This window comes from Camellia sinensis, chromosome 3 (genome assembly GCF_055761805.1).
Source record: "Camellia sinensis isolate YWXY chromosome 3, ASM5576180v1, whole genome shotgun sequence".
Taxonomy (NCBI): domain Eukaryota; kingdom Viridiplantae; phylum Streptophyta; class Magnoliopsida; order Ericales; family Theaceae; genus Camellia; species Camellia sinensis.
The window spans coordinates 6,358,731-6,380,291 of NC_138963.1; the positions used below are offsets into that span (position 1 = coordinate 6,358,731).

The 21,561-nt window shown below is 36.9% G+C and overlaps 2 protein-coding genes across 2 annotated transcripts; one reads left to right on the plus strand and one right to left on the minus strand.

Moving 5' to 3' along the window:
* Positions 1 to 8,243: 8,243 nt before the first annotated feature.
* Positions 8,244 to 9,320, minus strand: LOC114259268 (RING-H2 finger protein ATL74). Its single transcript, XM_028199283.2, has one exon. It carries the CDS (start codon positions 8,979 to 8,981, stop codon positions 8,433 to 8,435), a length of 549 nt encoding a protein of 182 aa, XP_028055084.2. The 5' UTR covers positions 8,982 to 9,320; the 3' UTR covers positions 8,244 to 8,432.
* Positions 9,321 to 19,560: 10,240 nt separating this feature from the next.
* Positions 19,561 to 21,250, plus strand: LOC145822306 (uncharacterized). The gene is made up of 2 exons (XM_082918977.1): positions 19,561 to 19,981; positions 20,068 to 21,250. The coding sequence occupies exons 1-2, from the start codon at positions 19,576 to 19,578 to the stop codon at positions 21,231 to 21,233; spliced, it is 1,572 nt and encodes a 523-aa protein (XP_082775103.1). The 5' UTR covers positions 19,561 to 19,575; the 3' UTR covers positions 21,234 to 21,250.
* The last annotated feature ends 311 nt before the right edge of the window (positions 21,251 to 21,561 follow it).

The following is a 21,561-nucleotide window of genomic DNA, read 5'->3' on the forward strand; positions in this document are numbered from 1 at the left end:
CTTCATGGCCTATATACAATATCCAAAACTCATGGAAAAGCGTCTTACTCCATTCCAACTACTATTTATTTTTTTAAAATTGGAAAAATACCGTGATTGCATCCCACATTGCAAGCAACATTTGAGAGACAGAATCCATTGAAGCTAGGCTTCTATTGGGATTAGGTCAGTGTTGGCTATAAAAGAGATGCACCCCGTGGATCTAAGGTACGCTTTTTGTATTCTGAATAGTGAGTTAAGCACTTTTGCTATCTTTGAGAGATAACTGACTTGATTTTCGGAGTGCCCCCGGGTGGACGAACCACCGCTGGAATCTTTTCTTTTTGTTGACAAGTCATTCGGGCTTAATTTGTTCTGCCAGTGTTCTCCAGCTGAGTACCTGTTTGGCAGTGTGGTCGAAAATTGACACACACAACTTACATTCATATGCTTTCTCTCTTTATTTGTGTAGATGCATACCATAGAACTTATTAAGAGTGCGTTAGCTTGCATATACGGAAAAATGAGTAAGCCTTAATCAAGCTAAGCATCGAAAATTAAGTAAGCCCTAGTCTTACTAGGCATCAGAAGTTGAGTAAGCCTAAGCTGAGCTAAGTATCGAAAAAAGAGTAAGCCTTGGCGGAGCTAAGCATCGAAAATTGAGTAAGCCCTAGTCTTACTAGGCATCAGAAATTAAGTAAGCTTTAGCCGAGCTAAGCATCGAAAAAGGAGTAAACCCTAGTCTTACTAGGTATCGGAAATTGAGTAAGTCTTAATCAAGCTAAGCATAAAAAATTGAATAAGTCTTAGCTGAGCTAAGCATTAGAAGTTGAGTAAGCCTTAGCCGAGCTAGGCATCGGAAAATGAGTAAGCCCTAGTCTTACAAGGCATCAAACATTAAAGTCCTAGCTAGGCTAGGCATATTAAGCAGTGTTATTAACACTAAGATCAAAAGAGCATGTTTGGCTCTCAAAGAAAGCCATCAACCCATCCAAAAATCAATCTCACTCACACATTCCATACTTTTACAATATCAAGGGTGATGGGAAACAAAACGGTACATCAAAACCGTCTGACAAACAGAAGCGATCTTGCCAGAAACAAAGAAAGACATTAGAGGATCTACTCCCAAAGCTTGCTTAAAAGTAGCAGTTCGACGACTAAGTCGTCAGCTTATCTTGCTTAGGACAAGGGAAATCCTATGAGAAACTACTATTAAAGCTTACTTAAGGGTAGTAGTTCGGCAACTAGGTTGTCAACTTATCTAACCAGGGGAATGAAAGGCCTATGATAGTCTTAGCAACATAATTGTCAAAAGTAGTAGATCGACAAAACAAGAAAGATAACTGTCACGCCCCAAACTCGCCCCTAAAAGTTTGGGCATGACCTATACAGAAATGGACACTTAACCTGATATATATTACATACGGGGCCAGAACGGAAGCATCATATATAATAAAATAACATGAAATAAAGAAAAACTACATCCATTGAGCGACCACTTCATGCCAGGATCACAATCAGTGCATCAGATAATGAATATTTACATATACATATACAAACACCGCCCCTTGCTTGGGCGTATAACAAAAACATTGGAAACATATTATGGAAACTCAGCGTACAAGCCAAAAACTTAGTAAAACTCCACAAAAATAGGCAGGCTTCGCCCAAATGCCTGGACACACAGAGGTTGACAAGAGAGAGATGAGCATCGAGGGTTAAGGCTGACCTCCAGATTTGCTACCTACAGAATCAGACAAAATACAAAATAAGACAACCTCAGTGAATAATAGTACCTAAATAATTAAATGATCAATTTGAGTTACAACGCATATCAATACGTATATAATGTAAAATACATGTAGTTAATTTTATCATGTGATTGTTTCCAGAACGGCCTTGGGCCCAGTCTTCAAACAGAATGGCTTTAAGCCCTTGAACAGAGTGGCATTGAGCCCTTAAACAGAATGGCGTTAAGCCCTTAACAGAATGGCGTTAAGCCATTTTCATGCATGTATGAACTCAAGAGGTGGCTCGCACGGATTCTAGAGATGACTCGTATGGCAGCACTTAGTTCCGTGCAGCACTTTGTTTCATACTAGCGGATCATACAGATTGGCCATAAGCCTCACATATGTCACAGAACGGCCATAAGCCTCATAACGTTCACAAAACGGCCATAGGCCTCATAACTTTCACAGAACAGCCATAGGCCTCATAACTTTCACAGAACGGCCATAGGCCTCAGTTCACTTATGTATGGACTCAAGAGGTGGCTCGTACGAATTCTAGAGGTGACTTGCACAGCAGCACTTAGTTCCGTACAGCACTTAGTTCCGTACAGAAATCCTTAGGTCTTAAAGACCGAACCATCCATATAGTGTCATAGTATAGCATAACATACATGAACCACGGTATTATTACCCCCGGGCAAGGGCCATAAGACCACGGTATTTTTACCCCAGGGTAAGGGCCTTGTGTTAAGGATGCCATGAATACTTATATATATATAGACAATCATTCATTTACATTCTTTGAATCATTCACATAGTTACATAATTAACATGCGATAACAGAATGCTAATGGCAATCATTAGCTGTAAGTAAAGCGTATGTTACAGATTAACACAGTTGGCTTACATATAACAGAGCATTAATAATAATTGTTTACAGAAGCACATGCGTCATTACGGTACTTTTCATGAAAGCGGACCAATTCACACCATAACATAGTCATATAACAATGTTGTTGATATTCAATTCTTTGACGTATAAAGCAACCCACTGTTCTATCCGATTATCCATTTCAATAATCCCTTTTAGGCAGATATCAATGTCATAAAACATACGCCATACCAAACAAGATGATGGGAGTCCATAATAGGACATTCAAAAGATCATGTTTCCATAAGCGGGGTTTACATTCACAATTCCTTCTCGTCAATCAATTGCACAGTATTAATAATTCGTATGTAATTCTTATACGGAATCATAAGTAACTTACAGGTTGTAGCACATTAATGCTAACTATTAACCGTAACCAGAATGCAGAGTAGATCCAAAGTCATGCTGATGTACACAAAGTCTTTCAACGTTCTCATCGATTTCAAAACAACATAAACGTTAACGTAATTACTTGTAAAGAGCAGAGCGTTAATAATAAGAATTATTAACGGTAGTAAGTGTACGATTACAGTACTACTGCTCACAGTGTTGTAGTGGAGTGGTAGACGCTCCCAGTATGTTCCATTGAGCTTAAAATCTTTATTGCTCCTTTAATTTACTCAATCTTCCTCTTTTGCTAGACTTCCCTTCTACTTCTCTAACTTTCCTCTTCCAATGCACTTAGGGGATATTTTTTTTTGGGTTCTTTCATACCAATGATCAAAAGGCATATATATATACATAATATAAAACAAGTTGAATGAGACAAAACTCAATCAGTTTAGTCATCCAAAACCAAATTTTTACAAAAGTGCTCATTATGATGTAAACATTATGTTGATCTTGAATGTGAAATCAATTTCAAATTATCAAGTCTCTAAGGCTCTCAATTTCCGATTTAAACATTCCAATTGTGACAGATGCTTCCTTACCAAACAGATATAGGTTCAATTCATAAGATACATGTGCTTAAACTTAATTTCTTGTGAAATTTTTCATTAAGGATTTAAATGCACAGAATAAGGGACTAAAACTATACCAAGAACATGTGCAAGGGTCGGGTTATTACAATAACATACAGAAAATAAGTGACCGTGTCATAATGATTGCAAAATCAAAGGTGTCACACGAAAAAATTGGAGGGCACATGAAAAATATTCACATTTTGCAAGATAAAGGCAAATAAAGTCTGTTTATGACAAGTACAAGACAAAAAACTCCTTTGATTACAGAAGTAACAAAGGTACAAGAGTCTACCAGAGATAAGAAAAGTTTTCACTTCTTCTCACTTTTGACCGACTGAAGCGAAAACTTAGGAGCAATTGTGGAGGGATAAAAATTAACCCATGTACATAAAAATAGAATTAAGATAATAAAATAATGCCTTGCAATGCAACTTGCCAACTTGCCAAATTGTTCTGGCATACATGCATTAAATGGATTTTGGGCCATATAAGTGACTCATTTCATTGGACCAATTTGGTGACTTAACGTCATTGGACAAAATGAGTGACAAGTTAGCCTACATAAAGAGATGTAATCTTCAACTCTAGTGGGGGAAAGATATGTCTAAACTATTCTATTTACTTATTCAGTTTGATTTAGATATATGATATTTAACTTGATTGTCAGAGTATCCTCCGACTAGTAACCGTCGTTCAAGAAGCACTAATTATTTATTCCTTTTGCATACTCGAAATGGTGCGACTCAATTCATTGTTAATCTTTCAATTAATATATATACTTTCACATATTATGGACAAATTTTTAGTTGGGTGATGGAGGGGCAAGAAAAGGTAATTTCATCATTTTAAAGAGTAGTAATGGAAACAGGAAATTAATGAAAGGATGAAAAGGAGGCGGAGGATACGAGCGGCACATCGACGTTCAAAGAAGGGCGCCTGGATCCAAGTGGTTTCCCACAACAGCCCCCCAGTCAAACCTTTGAAATTTTATTATTATTTATTTGAACAACTTTACAATTTGTCTCCGTTGTATACATTATTTATTAATTTATGAATATTTTTATTAAATTACGCTTACCTCCCTAAAATATATATATATATATATATATTAAGTTTTGAACATTTGATATAATTATATTAAATTTCTTAAATTATAAATTATTTATTATATATATTTTTATACAAAATGTATAATTTTTGTAAGTCTCTTAAGATGTATACACATAAAAAGTCTGGTTGGTAATATTTATATTTATAATTTTTCTATTTATATTTATAGAAATTTTGAAAAAAAGAAAAAGAAAAGGAGATTTGATCAAAATCCCTTCATAATAAAACTTTAATGTATTAAAAATAAGTATAAAAAGTTTTCGTTGAAAAATCTAACCCATACTATTATTACTAAAATAAATTTTAAAATAATACAACTTTTTATCTAGATATCGATTTTTAATAAAATTAATATTTTTAGAATCCTCTCATCAAGATCTATCAAATAAGATTCATGTTGACTATGAAATTTAAAAAAAATAAAATTATTACCTTCGAAATTAATGTAAATAGTAACATGTTATTCTGTTTGACAGTAATATGTTACTCTGACAATATTATCCAAGAAAAAAAATATATATTTTACTTTGTCTTTACTCAAGTATACGGTTCCTCCTTAGGAAGTTTATGAAGCAAAATAAATTGGGTTATCCTTTTTACCAAATAAGGATCCAATAGAAGGATTTCGGCTAAGTTTTCCTAAAAAAATCATTTAATTTTTGTTTCCATTTAAAAAAAAATTATAAACATTTTACAAAATTTATTAAATTTTGCAATCACAAAAAATAAATAAATTGGCTTTAATTATTTAAATTTATTTTTTCAGTTTGTTCCACTTTCTCATACCCTTTCCAATTCTCACTCATTGTTCATTATCAACTATCAGCGTGGTAACTACCTTAGGCAGCCAACTAATTATCATCTTCAATAATTGACAATCACTTTTGACTACAACTTTTCATGGTTGACAGTCACCTCCATCCACAGCTAATTATCTCTCACCAATGACAATCATCTTTGATGGCCAATAACCCTCCATAACTTAAAAGGAATCACAACACTGCCAATATTATTTTTAACCGTAGTCAATTACTTCACCCCTGTAATTATTTTTTATATTTATTTTCAAAATAAAATTTTAAAATAATTGTATGTCAATTATATTTATCTTTTCGTTTTTACACAAAATAAATATAAATATATTTAATATTTTTTTATAAACTAAAAGTAGTAAAGTTTTACCCTACAAAAGCCAAGTATTTTAATTTTAAATTTTGAGTATGAGAAGGCAAATTAAGAAGCTTGCAGAACGTGTATAATGTGATATAATAGTCAAAAGAGCCCCATTGAAGAGAGTGGCGGGTTGCTTTTGACTGCGAAGAAGTGGTCCCGTCCCCGTCAGATTATGAGCGATGGCGTATTATACACATCAGACGGTTACTCTTTTAAAAGGCAAAACCACGTATCCACGCCACGATCCACCCACTGGACGGACCCAACCAAAATTCACATCAACTCAACTGTTTTGTCCTTATTTATTAATAACTATGTCCTGTCCTGGCCGGTGCCGGTGCCGCTGCTTTCTGTCACGTGCCTATCTATGCCATTTAAATTATATACTCCCTCCGTTCCAAAATAATGGTCCCTTTTGGGGAATCCAACTTTTTTTGATAGTACAATTATTACATTTGAAAGAGTTTATTTTCCAAAATTATCCTTTTGATAGTACATTTTTTGAGAATATCAATGTCATGATTGTACTTTTTATATTGTTTATTAATTTAAAAGAATGGCAAAATAGGAAATTTACATTATTTTTGTACTTGATTTTTGAAGAGGGACTAATATTTTGGGACAATGAAAAATGGAATAAGGGACTAATATTTTGGGACGGAGGGAGTATCTTTGACGGGTCATCAACGGTTTAAAATTACTCGGTCATTACTTTTAATATTTTAAAATTAATTAAAATATACGTAAATTAATTCAAACACTGGATTATTAAAAACAAAACCAATCCGACTCCTAAATGAGTTACCATTGGCCAAGTTTGGGAAGACTAAAAAAGTACACTTTTTGTCTTTTTGGACTAAAAAATTGAGGTTGAAAATATGGATGTTTGGGTTAATTTTTTGACTTTTTATTGAAAAATGTGTAATAAAAAATTGTAAAAATTGATTTGTAGGGAAAAAATTGAATTGGGAGTTGTGCAGCCGTAATTGTTGACTTTTGGTGAATAGTGTTAACTTTTTAACTTTTTGAGTAACTTTTTAGCTTTTTGGCTTTTTTGGATCTTCCCAAACTTGGCCTAAATCATTAGGTACTGGACATATTTCTTGTGGGTTGGGGCAGACTGTGGGCCATCAGTAGTGGGTTCTCAGGCATTTTAGCCTCATGCCTTGGGCCCAATGTACTAGTAGGCTCATAAATTCCAACCTTGAAGTCCATATCACAAAGGACAATCAGGCCCCAGCCCAAGTCCGGACCACATGGTGCTGATTCAACAGTGTTGCTGAGTAAGAAATCTATGATATTCGTAATCTGATCTGGTTCTGTTCAATTCGGTAGGTTTGGATTGATTTTTTAAATCCGTAATTCGGTTCCGTATTAAAAAAAATTAAAAATTCGCACTGCACGGATTGGTTCTAGATTGAACCCCACAGTTCCGAATTAAAACTGATCTGAACCGTATACAAATAGCCTATATTTATATTATATATCCTCCTAACATTTCATTGATTAGTTGAAGCAAGCCACCCCATCTCACTTCACCCACCCACCCTCCTCTTAGAAAGAATATCAAAGTGTCATTAGTCAATAACAAACAGTAAAAGTCATTAAGTGGTCAAAATTTATCACCCTTTCAGAAGTTAAGAGAGAGGGTAAAATGATATTATACTTATAGTTGAAAGAGATAAATATAATTAATCTTAATATTATATTTATAATAAAATGATACTCATAAGCAATGCTTATATAGTCTACCATATTCAAAAAAAATAAAAATAAATAAATGATGGGTACGTGCGATTGGTATGTAAATCCTAATAAAACTAAAAATTCGGTAAAGTTCATCAAGTGATATATATCAATCCTCTACCCATAATCTTTCTTAATTGCATCCTCTACAAATTCTCTTCAATCCCATATTTCTTGTGTCAAGAAAATTGCTTGGAGTCAGCAATTCTTGAGCTCCATTTAGCGATTCATGCTGGTTGAGTTTAAACAAGTGAAATTCCCAACCCCCCTTCTTCCAACTAAGAGGAATTTCTAAAACTCATGATTTCTCACATTCTCTCAAAAAAAATTCATATGAATGAATTCCAATTACAATTAGTTAAAGACTAAATTCAACATGGTATCAAAGCAGAGCCAAGCTATCACTTATGCTGTGTTTGGTTGGAGAATTTGGAGAGGGATTTGGAAAAAGAAAGGGAAAAGGTGTGTGAAACTAAGTGAAATGTATTTATATTTTATTTACATTTCAACTAACTTTTCCCTTTCCCTTTCCAATTCCCTCCTCAAATCCCTCAACCAAACACGGCGTTAAAGTTTTAGATAAGTTACAGATTAACAATTCAATGATCCCAATTACATACTGAATTCATTTCTTTAGGCCATGAACTAGAAACCTCATAAGAAGTCCCCAATAAAATATCTACAAATCTGATATCTACTATCATTAGATCAATCGTGATTTGGCCTCCAATACAATACAAACTTGAGGTTGGACAACAAATTTTGAGTGCAGTCAAGGTAACCACTAATTTGCTATGGTGGCTCAGACCTGTTTTGAGCTCCACATGCTTCCTCTGAATTGGTTGGCCTCTCGAGAACCAACGAGTGGCGGCAATTGGGGCACGACGAGTGCGACACGAGCCATCTGTCAATACACTTGATATGAAACCCGTGGTTACACTTCGGCAAAACCCGTACCTTCTCTCCATCCAAAAACTCTCCTAGACAAATTGAGCATTCAGTGGCAGAAATACTCGACCCCGATGCCCCGTAAACTGCCACCGGAATCTGACGCAAAGCGTGCTTCTTGAGTCCGGTGGCAGCCAGCCTCGCCGCCACCGCCTGCTCCGCTGTCTCCATCGCAATTCTACGCCTACACCGCAGCGTGCAACGCACAATTGAGTTCAACCCAAGTGCGCATATCAGTGCACAAAACAAAGCCGCCAATATGATCACCATGTTGGTGTCGAAACTCGTGTCTACAGCATACGATGATGAGGTGTTGTTCGTTTTGCTACCTGTCTGTGGCGGCGGCGCAGCCACCGGGTGTGTGTCGAGAAGGCGGCGGTGTAAACTCACCATTTGGAATTGGGTTTTTTTTTTTATTAATATTTGTTGGGTACTACTACTAGCTGAATTTCTTGGAGGAGAAAAGAGAAAAAAGTGTTTTTGTTTTGGGTATTAGAGAACATGTTGTGAAGATTCCAACTAGAAAAGGACTTGGAAAGAGCATCTAATTTGTGGTAATTTTGCTTTGGTGGTTATCGGAATTTGGGGACCGTTTTTGGGGGGTGCGTGATTCGAGCTTATTACCAGGAAAATGGTCCTCCCATTGTTTTGTTGCTCTACTTGGAACCGAAACCGAACGATAAAGCCAAAAAGATGATTGAGAAGCTGCCAGATTTTAAAGCCTTACCTAAAGCTTTTCTTTCTTCAATAATTCATCGGGTCTCTTAAAAGACTCTCTTATACTTGGGTGATTTGGTGAATAGTTAAACAAATTGTTAGAGCATCTCTAATGGTGTACCAAATGTTTCACTAAATCTGAGTCAAAAAGGGATCATTTCCTTAATTTGATACTTCGCGCTCCAACGGTTCAACATCAAATCCGTTTCATCAAATTTGCGCTGGGCAACCGGTTGGTTGACCGGCCGGTCGACCGGCCGGTCAACCGGTAACGGCAAATTTTTTTTTTTTTTTTTTTTTTTTTACCTTTTTGAACCTTTTTTTTTTGAATTTTTTGAATTTTTGGTGGTCGACCGGGTGGTTGACCACCTAGGCAAATTTTTTTTTTTTTTGACTGGTTTCAACCTTTTTGTGAACGGTCTGAACTTTCTCCGGGGCGACCGGTTGGTCAACCGGATGGTCGACCCGTTCATCTCATCCCAACGGTTAGGAACAGTGCTTTGGTGAAATGCTTCGCCTGCACTCAGTTTGGTACCATTTTTGCTGAATTCTGGATTTGATATCGATTTGGTGAAACCGTTGGAACTTAAAAAAGTGACTTTTTCACCAAATTTTAAATTTGATGCCAGGTTTGGTTCAGCGTTGGAGATGGTCTTAAAGACTCTCTTGTACTCGAGTGATTTGGTGAAAAGTTGACTAAATAATGAGGGTTGTATGACATTGTTTAATATTTAGGATAAGTGTGAAAAGTATGTTGAGAATAAATAATAAAATATTAAAAAGTATATTATTTTAATAAAACATGCGTCAAATTTATACCTCTAAGATACTTGTTAATCAAACCCTTATAAGTAATGCAAAGAATAATGTCTTTTTTTTTTTCTTTTTTTTTTCATGTTTTAGTGTATAGGTTAGGTAAGAAATGACAAGAACGAGAATTCTCTTATTTTAAAATTTTCATTTCTCACTAAAAATTATGAGATTTAGTGACAAACAAACCAATTAGTGGTGTATTTTTCAAATATTGAGATTACCAATTAAAATACAAAGGAAAGGAAATTAAATTCCACCTGTATCCTTATATTTTGCTTTTTTACCATTACTTTTCTTTTCTTTTCTTTTCTATTCTCACTTAGGCAAATTATCACAATTTCTTTTTTCTTTCTCCTCCCATGATGGAAATAGAGTGTTAGAAGGTTACTTCATAAATTCACTTATAATGATGTGATAGGGATTAGCATTAGTGTTTGATTTCTACTGAATCAATAATTAATGGTAAGATTTTAAGCATTTCAAGTTTTTTCTAATTGAATATTATTTGTGAGACCAATTTCAACGTGATGCTCCCATCTAGAGAATGTGATTTTTAATTAAAAAGTCAAAAAATATTATAATAAATTATCTCATTATTTATTTTTATTTTTAATTTAAATAGTTAATTTTTAAACGAAGATGTGTGATGTTGGTTTTCTGGATTTTTTTATTCCTTTCCTTACTTATCTATTTCCTACCATTGGTAGTCAACGGTTTTAGATGACTAAGGCCAAGTTTGGCATGATTGAAAAAAGATAAAAAGTCAAAAAGTCACTATCTTATTTAAGTCACATCATCTTATTTAAGTCACATCACCTCTCTAACACATCACTTCAAACTCAACCCAAACTCAACCCATATTTCATAAAAAGTCAAAAAATGTACTTATTTAGTCTTCCCAAACTAGGCCTTAAATAGTGGTTTTAGCCGATAATACATGTGTTTTAAAAAAAATTGTGAGAATATTATTATATGAAGAGCAACAAATAAATCAGAGTAAGAAGATAAAAATAATAATAAATTGAGATAGAAAATGGTAAACCGTTTAGGCCAATGGAAAAGTTCTATATTTGATAGTGGAAAAATTGTTACCACTAACTTTGTTTTGATGATAAGTAACTTTTTGACACATACAAGCAAGTACTTGAGTGCTATAAATAATTGATATATATATATATATATATATATAATCACCATCACAATCCACCACAAAATATCTTTCCACCACCTTATCTCTTTTCTATCGCCATTTTAGGCAAATATCTTTGTACAACGTCGAATGATGTTACATTTTTTTTTTTTTTATGAGGATATGCAAAGTCTGTTTATCAAAATATCCTGATTTTACCAATGCTATATAAGTCTAATGGAGATTGATGAGTGGGCTTGTTCAACTAATGTGTTGGTTTGATGTTTTTTGTGAAGTGGTTTTAGAGCAGTTCTACAAACTCATTGAGGAGAAGTTATTTTATGAGAACGCATACCACGATTAGTAGTGTGTGCTTGATCAATGAAAATAATATATGGAGAAAAAAAATCACAATATATGAAAGAATTTTAAGAACTCTGCCAATGTGTCGTTTATTTGAAAAAATAACTATCATTTTTTTTTAAATTTTATTGGTTTAGAAAAATGTTTGAGGGTCCGAAATCAAGGTTCAAATTTGGCTTGAAACGCAAAACGACGTCGTTTTGCGTTTCGATATTTTTTTTTTTCTTTTTTTTTTCTTCCTTTTCTTTCTTTCTCTCTTTTCTTCTTCTTCTTCTTCGTTTGAACACAGACGAGAGAGAAACAGAGGCGAGAGAGAGAGTCGTTGTCGTCGTCGCAGATCGTCGCTCGTCGCATCGCAGCCCCGCCTCCTCCACCGGCCCCATTTTTATGGCCCCCTCTAGTTCTACTTCTCCTTCTTCTTCTTCTTCTTCCTCCTTCTTCCTTCTCAAATTCGAGCCCCGATTTTCGGGCTCTGTACCGGGGCTAATTGGTTTAACACACCACATTAATATAATAACATGATATTTTGGGCCTACTGAATAATTTTTCGGTTGTAATATTCTCAAACTTGAGATAATTTGGCGTCCAAGAACCAGATGTTGCAGGGGGATTCTATTTGCACTCAAAATATTATTCAGTACACCCAATTTCTCAGTATTCTCTAGTAAATTATTTAGAGTTATAATTTACTCTTAATACACCTTATATTTTTTCACAAATTACCTTTCAAAATAAAATCATAATTTATGATACACCTAAATAATAAACAAATCAAAAACACAAAATTACACTATTTTGAAAAATCATTTCAATTGACTAATTAGTACAACCCTAATTCATCACTATAGGTACAGTCTTAAACTCAATTGTTTTATGGAAACTCGTTTTATTTATTTATTTGTTTTTGTTTTTTTCAATTTCTGGTTCAAATTCATAGTACTTTTGAGTGTGCACACTGCATATATATTCAAGTACCTATTGAAGAGTCCGGATTCTCAGCCGCCCTTTCCGGCGGCCGTTCCATCAGCCCCCCAAAACGACGTCGTTTTGGGGGTTTTTTGATTTTTTTTTTTTTCTTTCTTCTTCTTCGTTTTTTTGACAGAACCAGAGGGAGGGGAGGGGAGGGGAGGGGAGGGAGAGAGAGAGAGGGAGGGGAGGGGAAGGAGAGAGAGGAAGGGAGAAGAAGAGGGAGCACCGGACTGGAGGGGGCCTAAATCACCGGGGGAGGAGGAGGAGGAGGCGGAGGCGGGCCGGACGCGGAGGCGACGGCAGATCGGGCGACGATCGGACGGCTGGCGAGCTCGACGACCTGCGACGGCGAATCCGGACCCCTCCCCTCCGGCGAGCTCCCCTCCCCTCCCCTCCCCTCTGCTGCTCTGGTTCTGCGAAAAAAAAAAAAAAAAAAACGAAAAAACCCCCCAAAACGACGTCGTTTTGGGGGGGCTGCTGGAACTGCCGCTCAAAAGGGCGGCCGAGGATCCAAATTCCCTATTGAATGCAGTTAAAGCTACAGATTTTGTATTGAAAGTTGAATTTTAATCTTTTGTACAATATTTAAATGATATTGAAGATAATGGTGAGTTTTGATAAGATAATTAGGCCATGTTTGTTTGGGTGGACATGAGCTTGGGATTGGACTAATAGTCTAATAAAATTATTAATCCGATGTTTGGTTAAACAATTGAAGTACGGACTAATTATTTTAAACTTGACTATTAGTTAAGATAGGATACATAATCCAACGGATTCGTAGTCCTAGGACTATTAGTCATGGGAATGCTAATCCAGTCCGCCCAAACAAACATGGCCTTAGAGTTTTGGAGTGAGGGAAAAAATGTAAAGAAAATGATTGAAACTTATGGAAAAAAAATGAAGAGACTTGAATATCAAGAACACATGAGTGATTAAGATGTACCATGAAAAAAAAATAATATTTTATTTTAAAATTTCATATATATTGCCTTATTAATAAATTTATATTAAAATATAATAAATTTTTAATTTTTAAAATTTTAATTAAACTTACTGAATTATTTTTTGAGTGCAAATAGACTCACCCCATGTTGCAGTTTGCCCGAGGATAATGGGGGCCTATGTTTCAGCTCAATTATAGCTCAGGACTGAGCCCATAACTAGTCACGTCACCTGGACCAGGTCTTCTGTCTTTTAAATCTTTGTCCTTGTTTGTTTCTTAATGTGTATTTGAATCATTAATTTTGATTGAAATTAAAACAAAAAAGAAAAAAAATAGAAAGATATGTGAAATATAAATTCATATCAAAATTTATAATCTAAATACAATCTAAACATATTTAGCAATAAAAAATAAATAAAAAATGCAATTATAAATTAATAATCTCATGCTTTTTTGTTTATGGATTATGGGCGTACTGACATGCATTTGTTTTTTGTACCAAGTTTCCAGTGGTCCAAACAGTTCCTTGTAAATATATTAATGATTTGGATTTTTTTAAATATATTAATGATTCGGATTTTACCAATCTATTTATCTATCTATTAACAAATTTAAAAATTTGACCCAAAATTCAATAGATTAATAGATAGACAAAAATTAAATTTCGATTTATATAAAAAAAATAAAAAAATAAAATGTCCATGCGACCCAATTCCATTTTTTTTTTTTTCGGGTCCAAACCTGAAAGGGGAGGATAGAAGCCATTCTCTATGATGTAGATCAAGAAACCATACCATATGGTCATTAAAGGATAGACCGTAAAGATGGCCCCTGCTTCATCAATTGGATGGTTGTGATATTTCCGTACCTTCGATCCTTTGTTGCCAAAAAAGAAAAAAAAAAAAAAATTATTGAGGATATCGATAAGTTCTTTTTAACGTAATGTCACTAATAAGTAAAAAGTTAGAAATAAATTAAGGACTCATTAAGAGATTAGATTTTTTAGCAATTTTTTAATTTATTATGAATTTTTTTAAAAAAATTGAAAATTTATAATGACTTTTTAATTTTTTGACTAAAAATTTTGATTCCCAAACAAACCTGTTGGCTTTTTGGCTTTTCGAAGGGTATTTTTGTGAATGTGAGCGTGCCAGCAAGGATCAATCAGTCCTTACAGAAATTATAATTGCCAACCAATTATCAGACGATTGTGTTTTAGTTCTTTTCAGCCTCAATGAAGAGGACTTTTACTGGTGGCTTGACTTAGGAGAAATTAAGAGAAATAACAGTAATATGAAGAACAATTGAAGTATTTCATAAAAATGAACACTTACAACGGTCCGAACTCAGCCTCGGAGAGGTTTACAACAGCAATCTACTTGAATCTACTTGAAGCTACTCCTATGAATCGAAGTGCAGTGCGAGTATTTAAAGTGCAGGTATTTAAAGAACAGGTATTTAAGGACTGGAAATATAAATGACTGGAAAGAAAATATATGAAGTAAATGACTGGTTTGTATGGTCTGAGTCCGTCCCTCTTTCTGGGGGCTACCCTGCTATTTATACTCGTCAGTGATGACCTTCGAACTGCACTTCGAACTGTCGAACTGCTCCTCCATGATCGCTGGTCATGCTTCCTTACAAGTAGCTCCATTACGCCATTACTGGCAGTTGAGCTTCCCTCTTGTACTTAGATTTGAATATGAGTAACCGTTTGAAGACACGTCATCTTGCATCCCGTTTATTTGATCTAGTGTTACTCGGATCATGTGAGGACCAATGTTTATTGTCACGTGTACGATCAGGATTAAAGGCTTGAATAACCTTCCTTTATTACCCTTACTATGCCACGTGTCGAACTGTAACTGGCTTTTACAAAATATGTAGCCAACATTACCCCCCGCACTAATATACCCAATACTTGGTGATATTAGTGGATTGCAATTTTCCCGCGCTTCCAGAACGTGTATGAAGTCCATATTCTGGAAATACAACCGTCATCCATTTGGAGATCATCTACATTAACTCGTCGAACATCCCAATACCTTAGTATTCGAACAGGTTATGGCTGCATCAACTTCCCTTTCTATTGATCAAGCATATGAAGAGCCTTTGAGTGATGTTGTTCCCCCTCGAAAGAACCTCCACGCATTCATTAGCCACCTTTACCCGCCCTTCTATATTCAGGTAATGGAGGCTTTTGTAGATTATAAACCTCTGGACTATGAACACATTGCTTTTAATCCCTTGGTTTACAAACTTACAGATACAAAGAATTCTTCCCCTAAGCTCCCTTTGTATTCTGACCGAACTACCCTCGAGCCTTTGCTTCGACAAGTTGAAAATATGGATCTAGGAAACTCTTCTTCACAGACCTCTGCATGGGATGAAATTGTGACCTCTTCATCCTCTGGAGCTTCTGGCTGGACAATCTGGTCCTCTCCTGAGACTTATGATCTAAGGGAGCGAATCAATCATCATTTTGTTGAGTTTACTGACCCTTTGGAGTTTCCCTCCTACGCTCGAAGCTCAGTGGTCTACCCTTACGCGCCCATTGACCTTCGACGTAGCTTGGAGGAGAATCTGCTTGTGGCTTGGTATACTTCTTCCATGCCTACGAAGATAATGCATCCTGCCCAACGTTCAGAAGAAGCACAAGGGTATACCCCTTCATTTTTAGCCAAAAAGGCGAAGATTTGTTCTTCTGATTGGCTTGACTATATTAATGCTTTTGCTCCTTCTGTTCCCGTGCCATCTCCCATAATAGAAGCATCCACACCTTCTTCTGCATCTGCATCCTCTGAGATAGAAACACCTGCTCCTTCCCCTTCGTCTTCTGAAGCAGAATCATCTTCTCCTTCTCCTCCTCCCATCCTTTCCTGGACAGAAAAACTAAGACTTGCCCTTCCAATGGACAAAGTCTTTCCACCTTACCAACCTCCGTCACCCCCTTCTCCAGCCGAGCGAAAGCAAGCTCAACTTTTGCTTGCGGCTTTCTCCCACCTGCCCTTCAATGTTCTTGAGGATGATATTCCTCTTAAGAATTTCCAATGGGCTTGTGATATCCTCACTAGGGGTCATGTCCTCAACCCTCTTGCTCAAGCAGAGCTCCATTTGTTTTTGGACCAACTCCCAGTGCTCCTCTACTGGCATCAGAATTCTAAGATCACCATCCAAAATCTGGATGAACTTTTATCTCTCCGAATTCATGCCCAATATGAAGCAGAGAATCTCATCGAAGAGCTCGATGACTTCAGGAATAAAGATTCTACGTACTGGGATGGTTTGGTTATGGATGACTTGGAACAAAAATCGAGGGAAGAGGCCTTCGAAGCAAAGGCTGAAGAACTCTATTATGAAGTGAGGGCTCATCAGCTTATGCAATCGACTTTAGAAGAAATAGAAGAAATAATAAAGAAAGAACAGAAATTTATTGACCATTGCTGGACAAAATTTCATGACCTTGTTATTTATTCTATTCCTTATTTTTATGAGCTTGAATTTGTACCGAGATAGAGTTACTTAATGTAATAAACAAAGTCTTTCTGTACTTAACACTGTTTGACTCTGTTTCCTTTTATCTCTAAAAGCTAACTCATAACTTTGAATTGAACAATTTCATACTTCGAATCAACTGTTTAATGAAGTACTAAAAGAACCAATCATGTCTTCTTCCAATTCATGGAGTAAAATTGACAATTCTGGCAGATATCATTTTAGTACTTTGATTTTAATGACTTTATATTAACTGTAACCAATATATGGTCATAGTTGATATAGCCAATCAATTTGAAACTGATCTCTTTTGGCTTCGAAGGGCAAACTATGGTAATTCCTTCTTGCTCAAACCAATAACTGGTTTGGATGTTCCGAACAATGCCCTTTTTTCCTTAAAGAGTTCTAGGGCTTGCTTCGAATGTTATCACTTCGAACAGGTCTTTAGATTTTTTGAAGTAGACCAATACTTTGAATATTCAGACATTTTTAAGCATGCAGTATGCTTCGAAGTCGGCTCCTGCATTTCGAAGCCGTTTTTGTTTGAAATTTTAGCGCAAAAATGTGGCTTCGAAGCTGGCATCAATGTGCTTTTCCCTCCAGAAATTATCGATGTTGAAAGAGATTCCTTGTTTTCGCACGTTTTAGTACTTAATGACTTACGAGATGTATCCCCGCACACAAAAGTTATTTAAAACCTTTTCACTCTGTGCCCCGGAATTGCTTACACATTCAAATCCCCTTTGGATTTCCATTTCTCTCTACTCCCTTCTATATTTTCCGAAAACCCACGATCAATGGCTTCTTCCCCATCAAAAGTTCCGACCATAGAGCGCGTAAGCTCATCTGTGGCTTTGAAGCGGCTTATTGATGCTGAATGTGAGAAATACAAGGGTGATGAGAAAAGTGCTATCGATGGGCGTTTCTTTATCCCTCGTCGCCATGTGCAGCGAGAGTACGTGCTAGGACCTATTTTCAAGGAGATCCCTTCCGAGCTTCCCGCCCTATATCCTCGCTTGGAGAATCAATGCCTTCTGTATGAAGGTGGTCTCGACTGGCAAGGCTGGAAAGTCAATCGTCCTCACCGATGCTGGCCCACGATGAGACCAGAGTGGCAAGAATGGTACGACCGAGTTGTCCCTGCTAGGACATTGGACCTTCAAGAACTCTGCCTTCTTGATGCTCTTCGACTATCTAGGGTAACTATCCCAGAAGACCCTTTTCTAATCCCCGCTGCTTTATGTTTCTGGAACCCTATTTTCAATTTCTTTCAGTTTAGGTGTGGGATGATGGCTCCCACTGTTCTTGATATTTGCCACCTATTAGGAGTATCCCCCATTGGTACCCCCATCACACCAGATTTTCCTGACTTAGTAGTCCCTTTCTCCCTCCCCTCTCTTAATGTATCTTACAGTGATTTTGTTAGAGTCGAGAACAAAAGAATGGGTCCAGTAACTGATAGGGAATTCTTTTCCTTTTTATTATATTGGCTTTGCAAATTTCTTTTCTGCACCTCCTCCCAAAGAATCATGCTCGAATTTGCTCCTCTTGCCAAAGCCTTGGTTTTGCAGAAAAGAATAGCCTTAGCCCCATACATTCTGGGTCATGTATATAGAGTTTGTTCCCTCTTTTGTGAGAAACCCCTAGATGCCAATCAAGGGGGACCATTTTGGATTCTTCAGCTTTGGCTCTTTGCCTATTTTTCTGAACTACAATCCAAATGTCTTAAATTTTCTGGGCTACACTCCCTCACTCATGGCATAAAACTGGCCAATGCTTCACTTTATCCAGCTACTTTTGCCTTTTATTTCTCCTTCTTTCATCAACTACCAGCTGCTCTTCCTGATCATCGTTTCCGTCCCTTCGAAGCTAGCATAGGTCCAACCTGGTTAAATCACTTCCTTAGTGATAGGCTCTGTGCTTTGCCTATTCATAAAGATATGTGGGCTTCCCTACTGATCCCTAGGGAACTGTTTATTGGGACCACCAACCCCAGAGCCTATAAATGCATAGCTGAGCCTTATTGTCCTGCTCAATTTGCTAGACAATTTGGCCTCACACAAGGAGTTCCAATACCTCTTTGCAGCAACACCAATCTGAGTCTTACTAAGAGGGATTTGAAGGTTCGAAAATCGAGATTAGAAGAGGCAACCTTCAAGTTTATGGATGATTTGGCCAGTTTTGAGTTCATCCCTTTCTCCCCTCATGGTACTGCATTGAAGAGATATCAAAATTGGTGGGTGAGCAACATGGAAGTTTATTTGGCCATCTCCTCTCAAAACCTATTGGAGGTGCTGGATGTGCCCAAGCCCAAAGAAGCTGAGACTGTCATTTCTTCCACTATTCCAATTACAGTAACTGCTACAACTCAGTTTACTTCTGCTGCTTCAATTCCTCCCAGGGTCACTCGAAGTATGTACCCCTTTCTCCTTTTCTCTAACCTCTTCATATAATGCTTGCTATCTTATCTCTAATCCTTCTTTTATGAAGGTGGTCAACAACAAAAGAAGAAGAGACTCTTTGAGCTAGAAAGGGAAAAAACTGAACTTCCAGAGATGGAGGAAGAAGAAAATGATCAAGAACAGGAGTCTCCCTTGAAAAGAAACAAAAGAGACCCTCAATTGGCTCAAGAGGGGATAGCCGCTAGGGAAGAAGAGGAGAAGCTCACTTTTGAAGAGTCTGGACCCCAACCTAAAAAGGTCGAGAAGACAATGGAGGAGCGAATGATTCCAACTCAAAGGAAAAGGAGAAGAAAAATTACCGTTTCTCCTTCCGATTTTACCGAAGATTCTGATTCCGAGACAATTGCTCAAGTAATAGAAAAGAGGAGGAAGATCACTGTTCTAGCTACCAGCTCGTTTGAAGATCCCATCCATGAGGTTGTAGAACAAGAATATCCCAAAGCCATAGTTGTTCTTGAAAGAGCTGAGGAGAGGCAGCAGCAACAATTCCTTGGGACAAGTAAGTTTCTGCATGCCTTTATTCTTTTCTTGTCGACTTTTCAAGACTAAGACTTGACATTACCTCACATTTTCTTCTTTTTACAGCAACGACCACTGCATTAATCTTCCCAACGGAAACTTCCCCAATTTCAGTCGAAGTTGATCAGATGCAACGCGTGAAAACCATTCAAATCACGCTCCCACTTCCTAAGCCTATATTCGATACGTCTTTACCGAGGCCGAGTATCCCTGCATCTCTTTTCCTTGGCTTAGAGCCATACCTCCCTTTCTTGACTCTTGATCTGCCTCAGTTTGTTTCTTCGATCCTCACTCTTCCTCCTACTGCTACTTCATCTCGCATGGCAGTTGATTCTCCTTCAGGGGATGCCGATAATTTTCCAATTCATGACTCATCACCAATGCCTACTTCCAGCCCTTCCTCACTTGATTTGCTGGTGGCCAAGACCATAGAGGCTGCCAAAGATGCTCCATCTGTTTCTCCCATCCCTATGCAGCCCTTTGTGTCTTCCACCACAACACTCTCTATGCCCTTCATGTCAAGGGATGAGGTAGACATTTTTGAAGAAAGACTAGCTAGTCTTTTTGACATTCCTTCTACCTCTCCTACTTCTACTACTGAAGCTGAGCCATTAGCCTTGGCTAACTCCCTTTTGGAAATCTTCGAGAGTTCTCCTTCCTCCAGCAACAAGCCTTTTGTACCTTTAGTAGATTTGGACACATGCTTGCAACTGTTGACTTCCTTTTCGAGGATCCCCTTCGAGGCTCTACAAAGGCCTATCATCAGGAACGGGTTCCTTCAATGCTGTAACATTGCTGAGCAGTCTGCCATGAGTGTTTCAAGTCATCTATCTCAGGCTGCAGCTACTATTGATTTCTATCTCAACATTTGCCATGCTGCTAAAGCTGCGGATGATAAGCTGGTTAAGGACCAGAGTTTTGTTTCTCAGGTGCATACTGAAGTATCAACTCTGAAAGAACAACACTCTTCTGCCTCCCACTTTCGAGTCCAACTTCTGGAGAAGAAAGCTCAGCTCGAAGAGGAGTTAGCTGCAGTAAACCAAGCCTTGGTTCGAACTGATAAGAAATTGCACATCACCAATCAAGGACTGGCTGATCGAAAAGAAAACATGGCTGCAGCTATTCAATTATTTCCTTCCCTTAGTAATAGGAAAGCTATTGTACAAAAACAATTAAAGCATTGTAATGATTTTTGGGCCAACTTGTGGCATAATGTACTTGATTCTTTATGAAAGCACACTATTTTGAATATAATTTGAACAAGCTTTGTGTTTTTGCATATGGTGTTTACTCTATCCCTTGTGTCTCCCAAACGGTTGGAAAATAAGGTTTTAGATATCTGCCATTAATCTTTTTGGGATGTACATAACCATTCAAATTTCTTAAATGGTATGCTCCGAAAGGCAGAACCCTATGAATTTGATATGGACCTTCCCAATTAGGTGACCATTTGCCAAACTTATGGCTTTTAATCCCAATTGGGAGTATTGTCTTCCATACCAAATCACCTTCATCAAAGCCAATGTGTTTGACTTTCTTATTATAATTCTCGGCTGCTTT

Excerpts from the sequence above, each read along its gene's own strand:
- LOC145822306 (XM_082918977.1), top strand. The coding sequence starts at position 19,576 with ATGGAGGAAGAAGAAAATGATCAAGAACAGGAGTCTCCCTTGAAAAGA. Across the intron at positions 19,982-20,067 it reads GCAACAATTCCTTGGGACAA|CAACGACCACTGCATTAATC; the intron begins GTAAGTTTCTGC and ends TTCTTTTTACAG.
- LOC114259268 (XM_028199283.2), bottom strand. The coding sequence starts at position 8,981 with ATGGTGAGTTTACACCGCCGCCTTCTCGACACACACCCGGTGGCTGCG.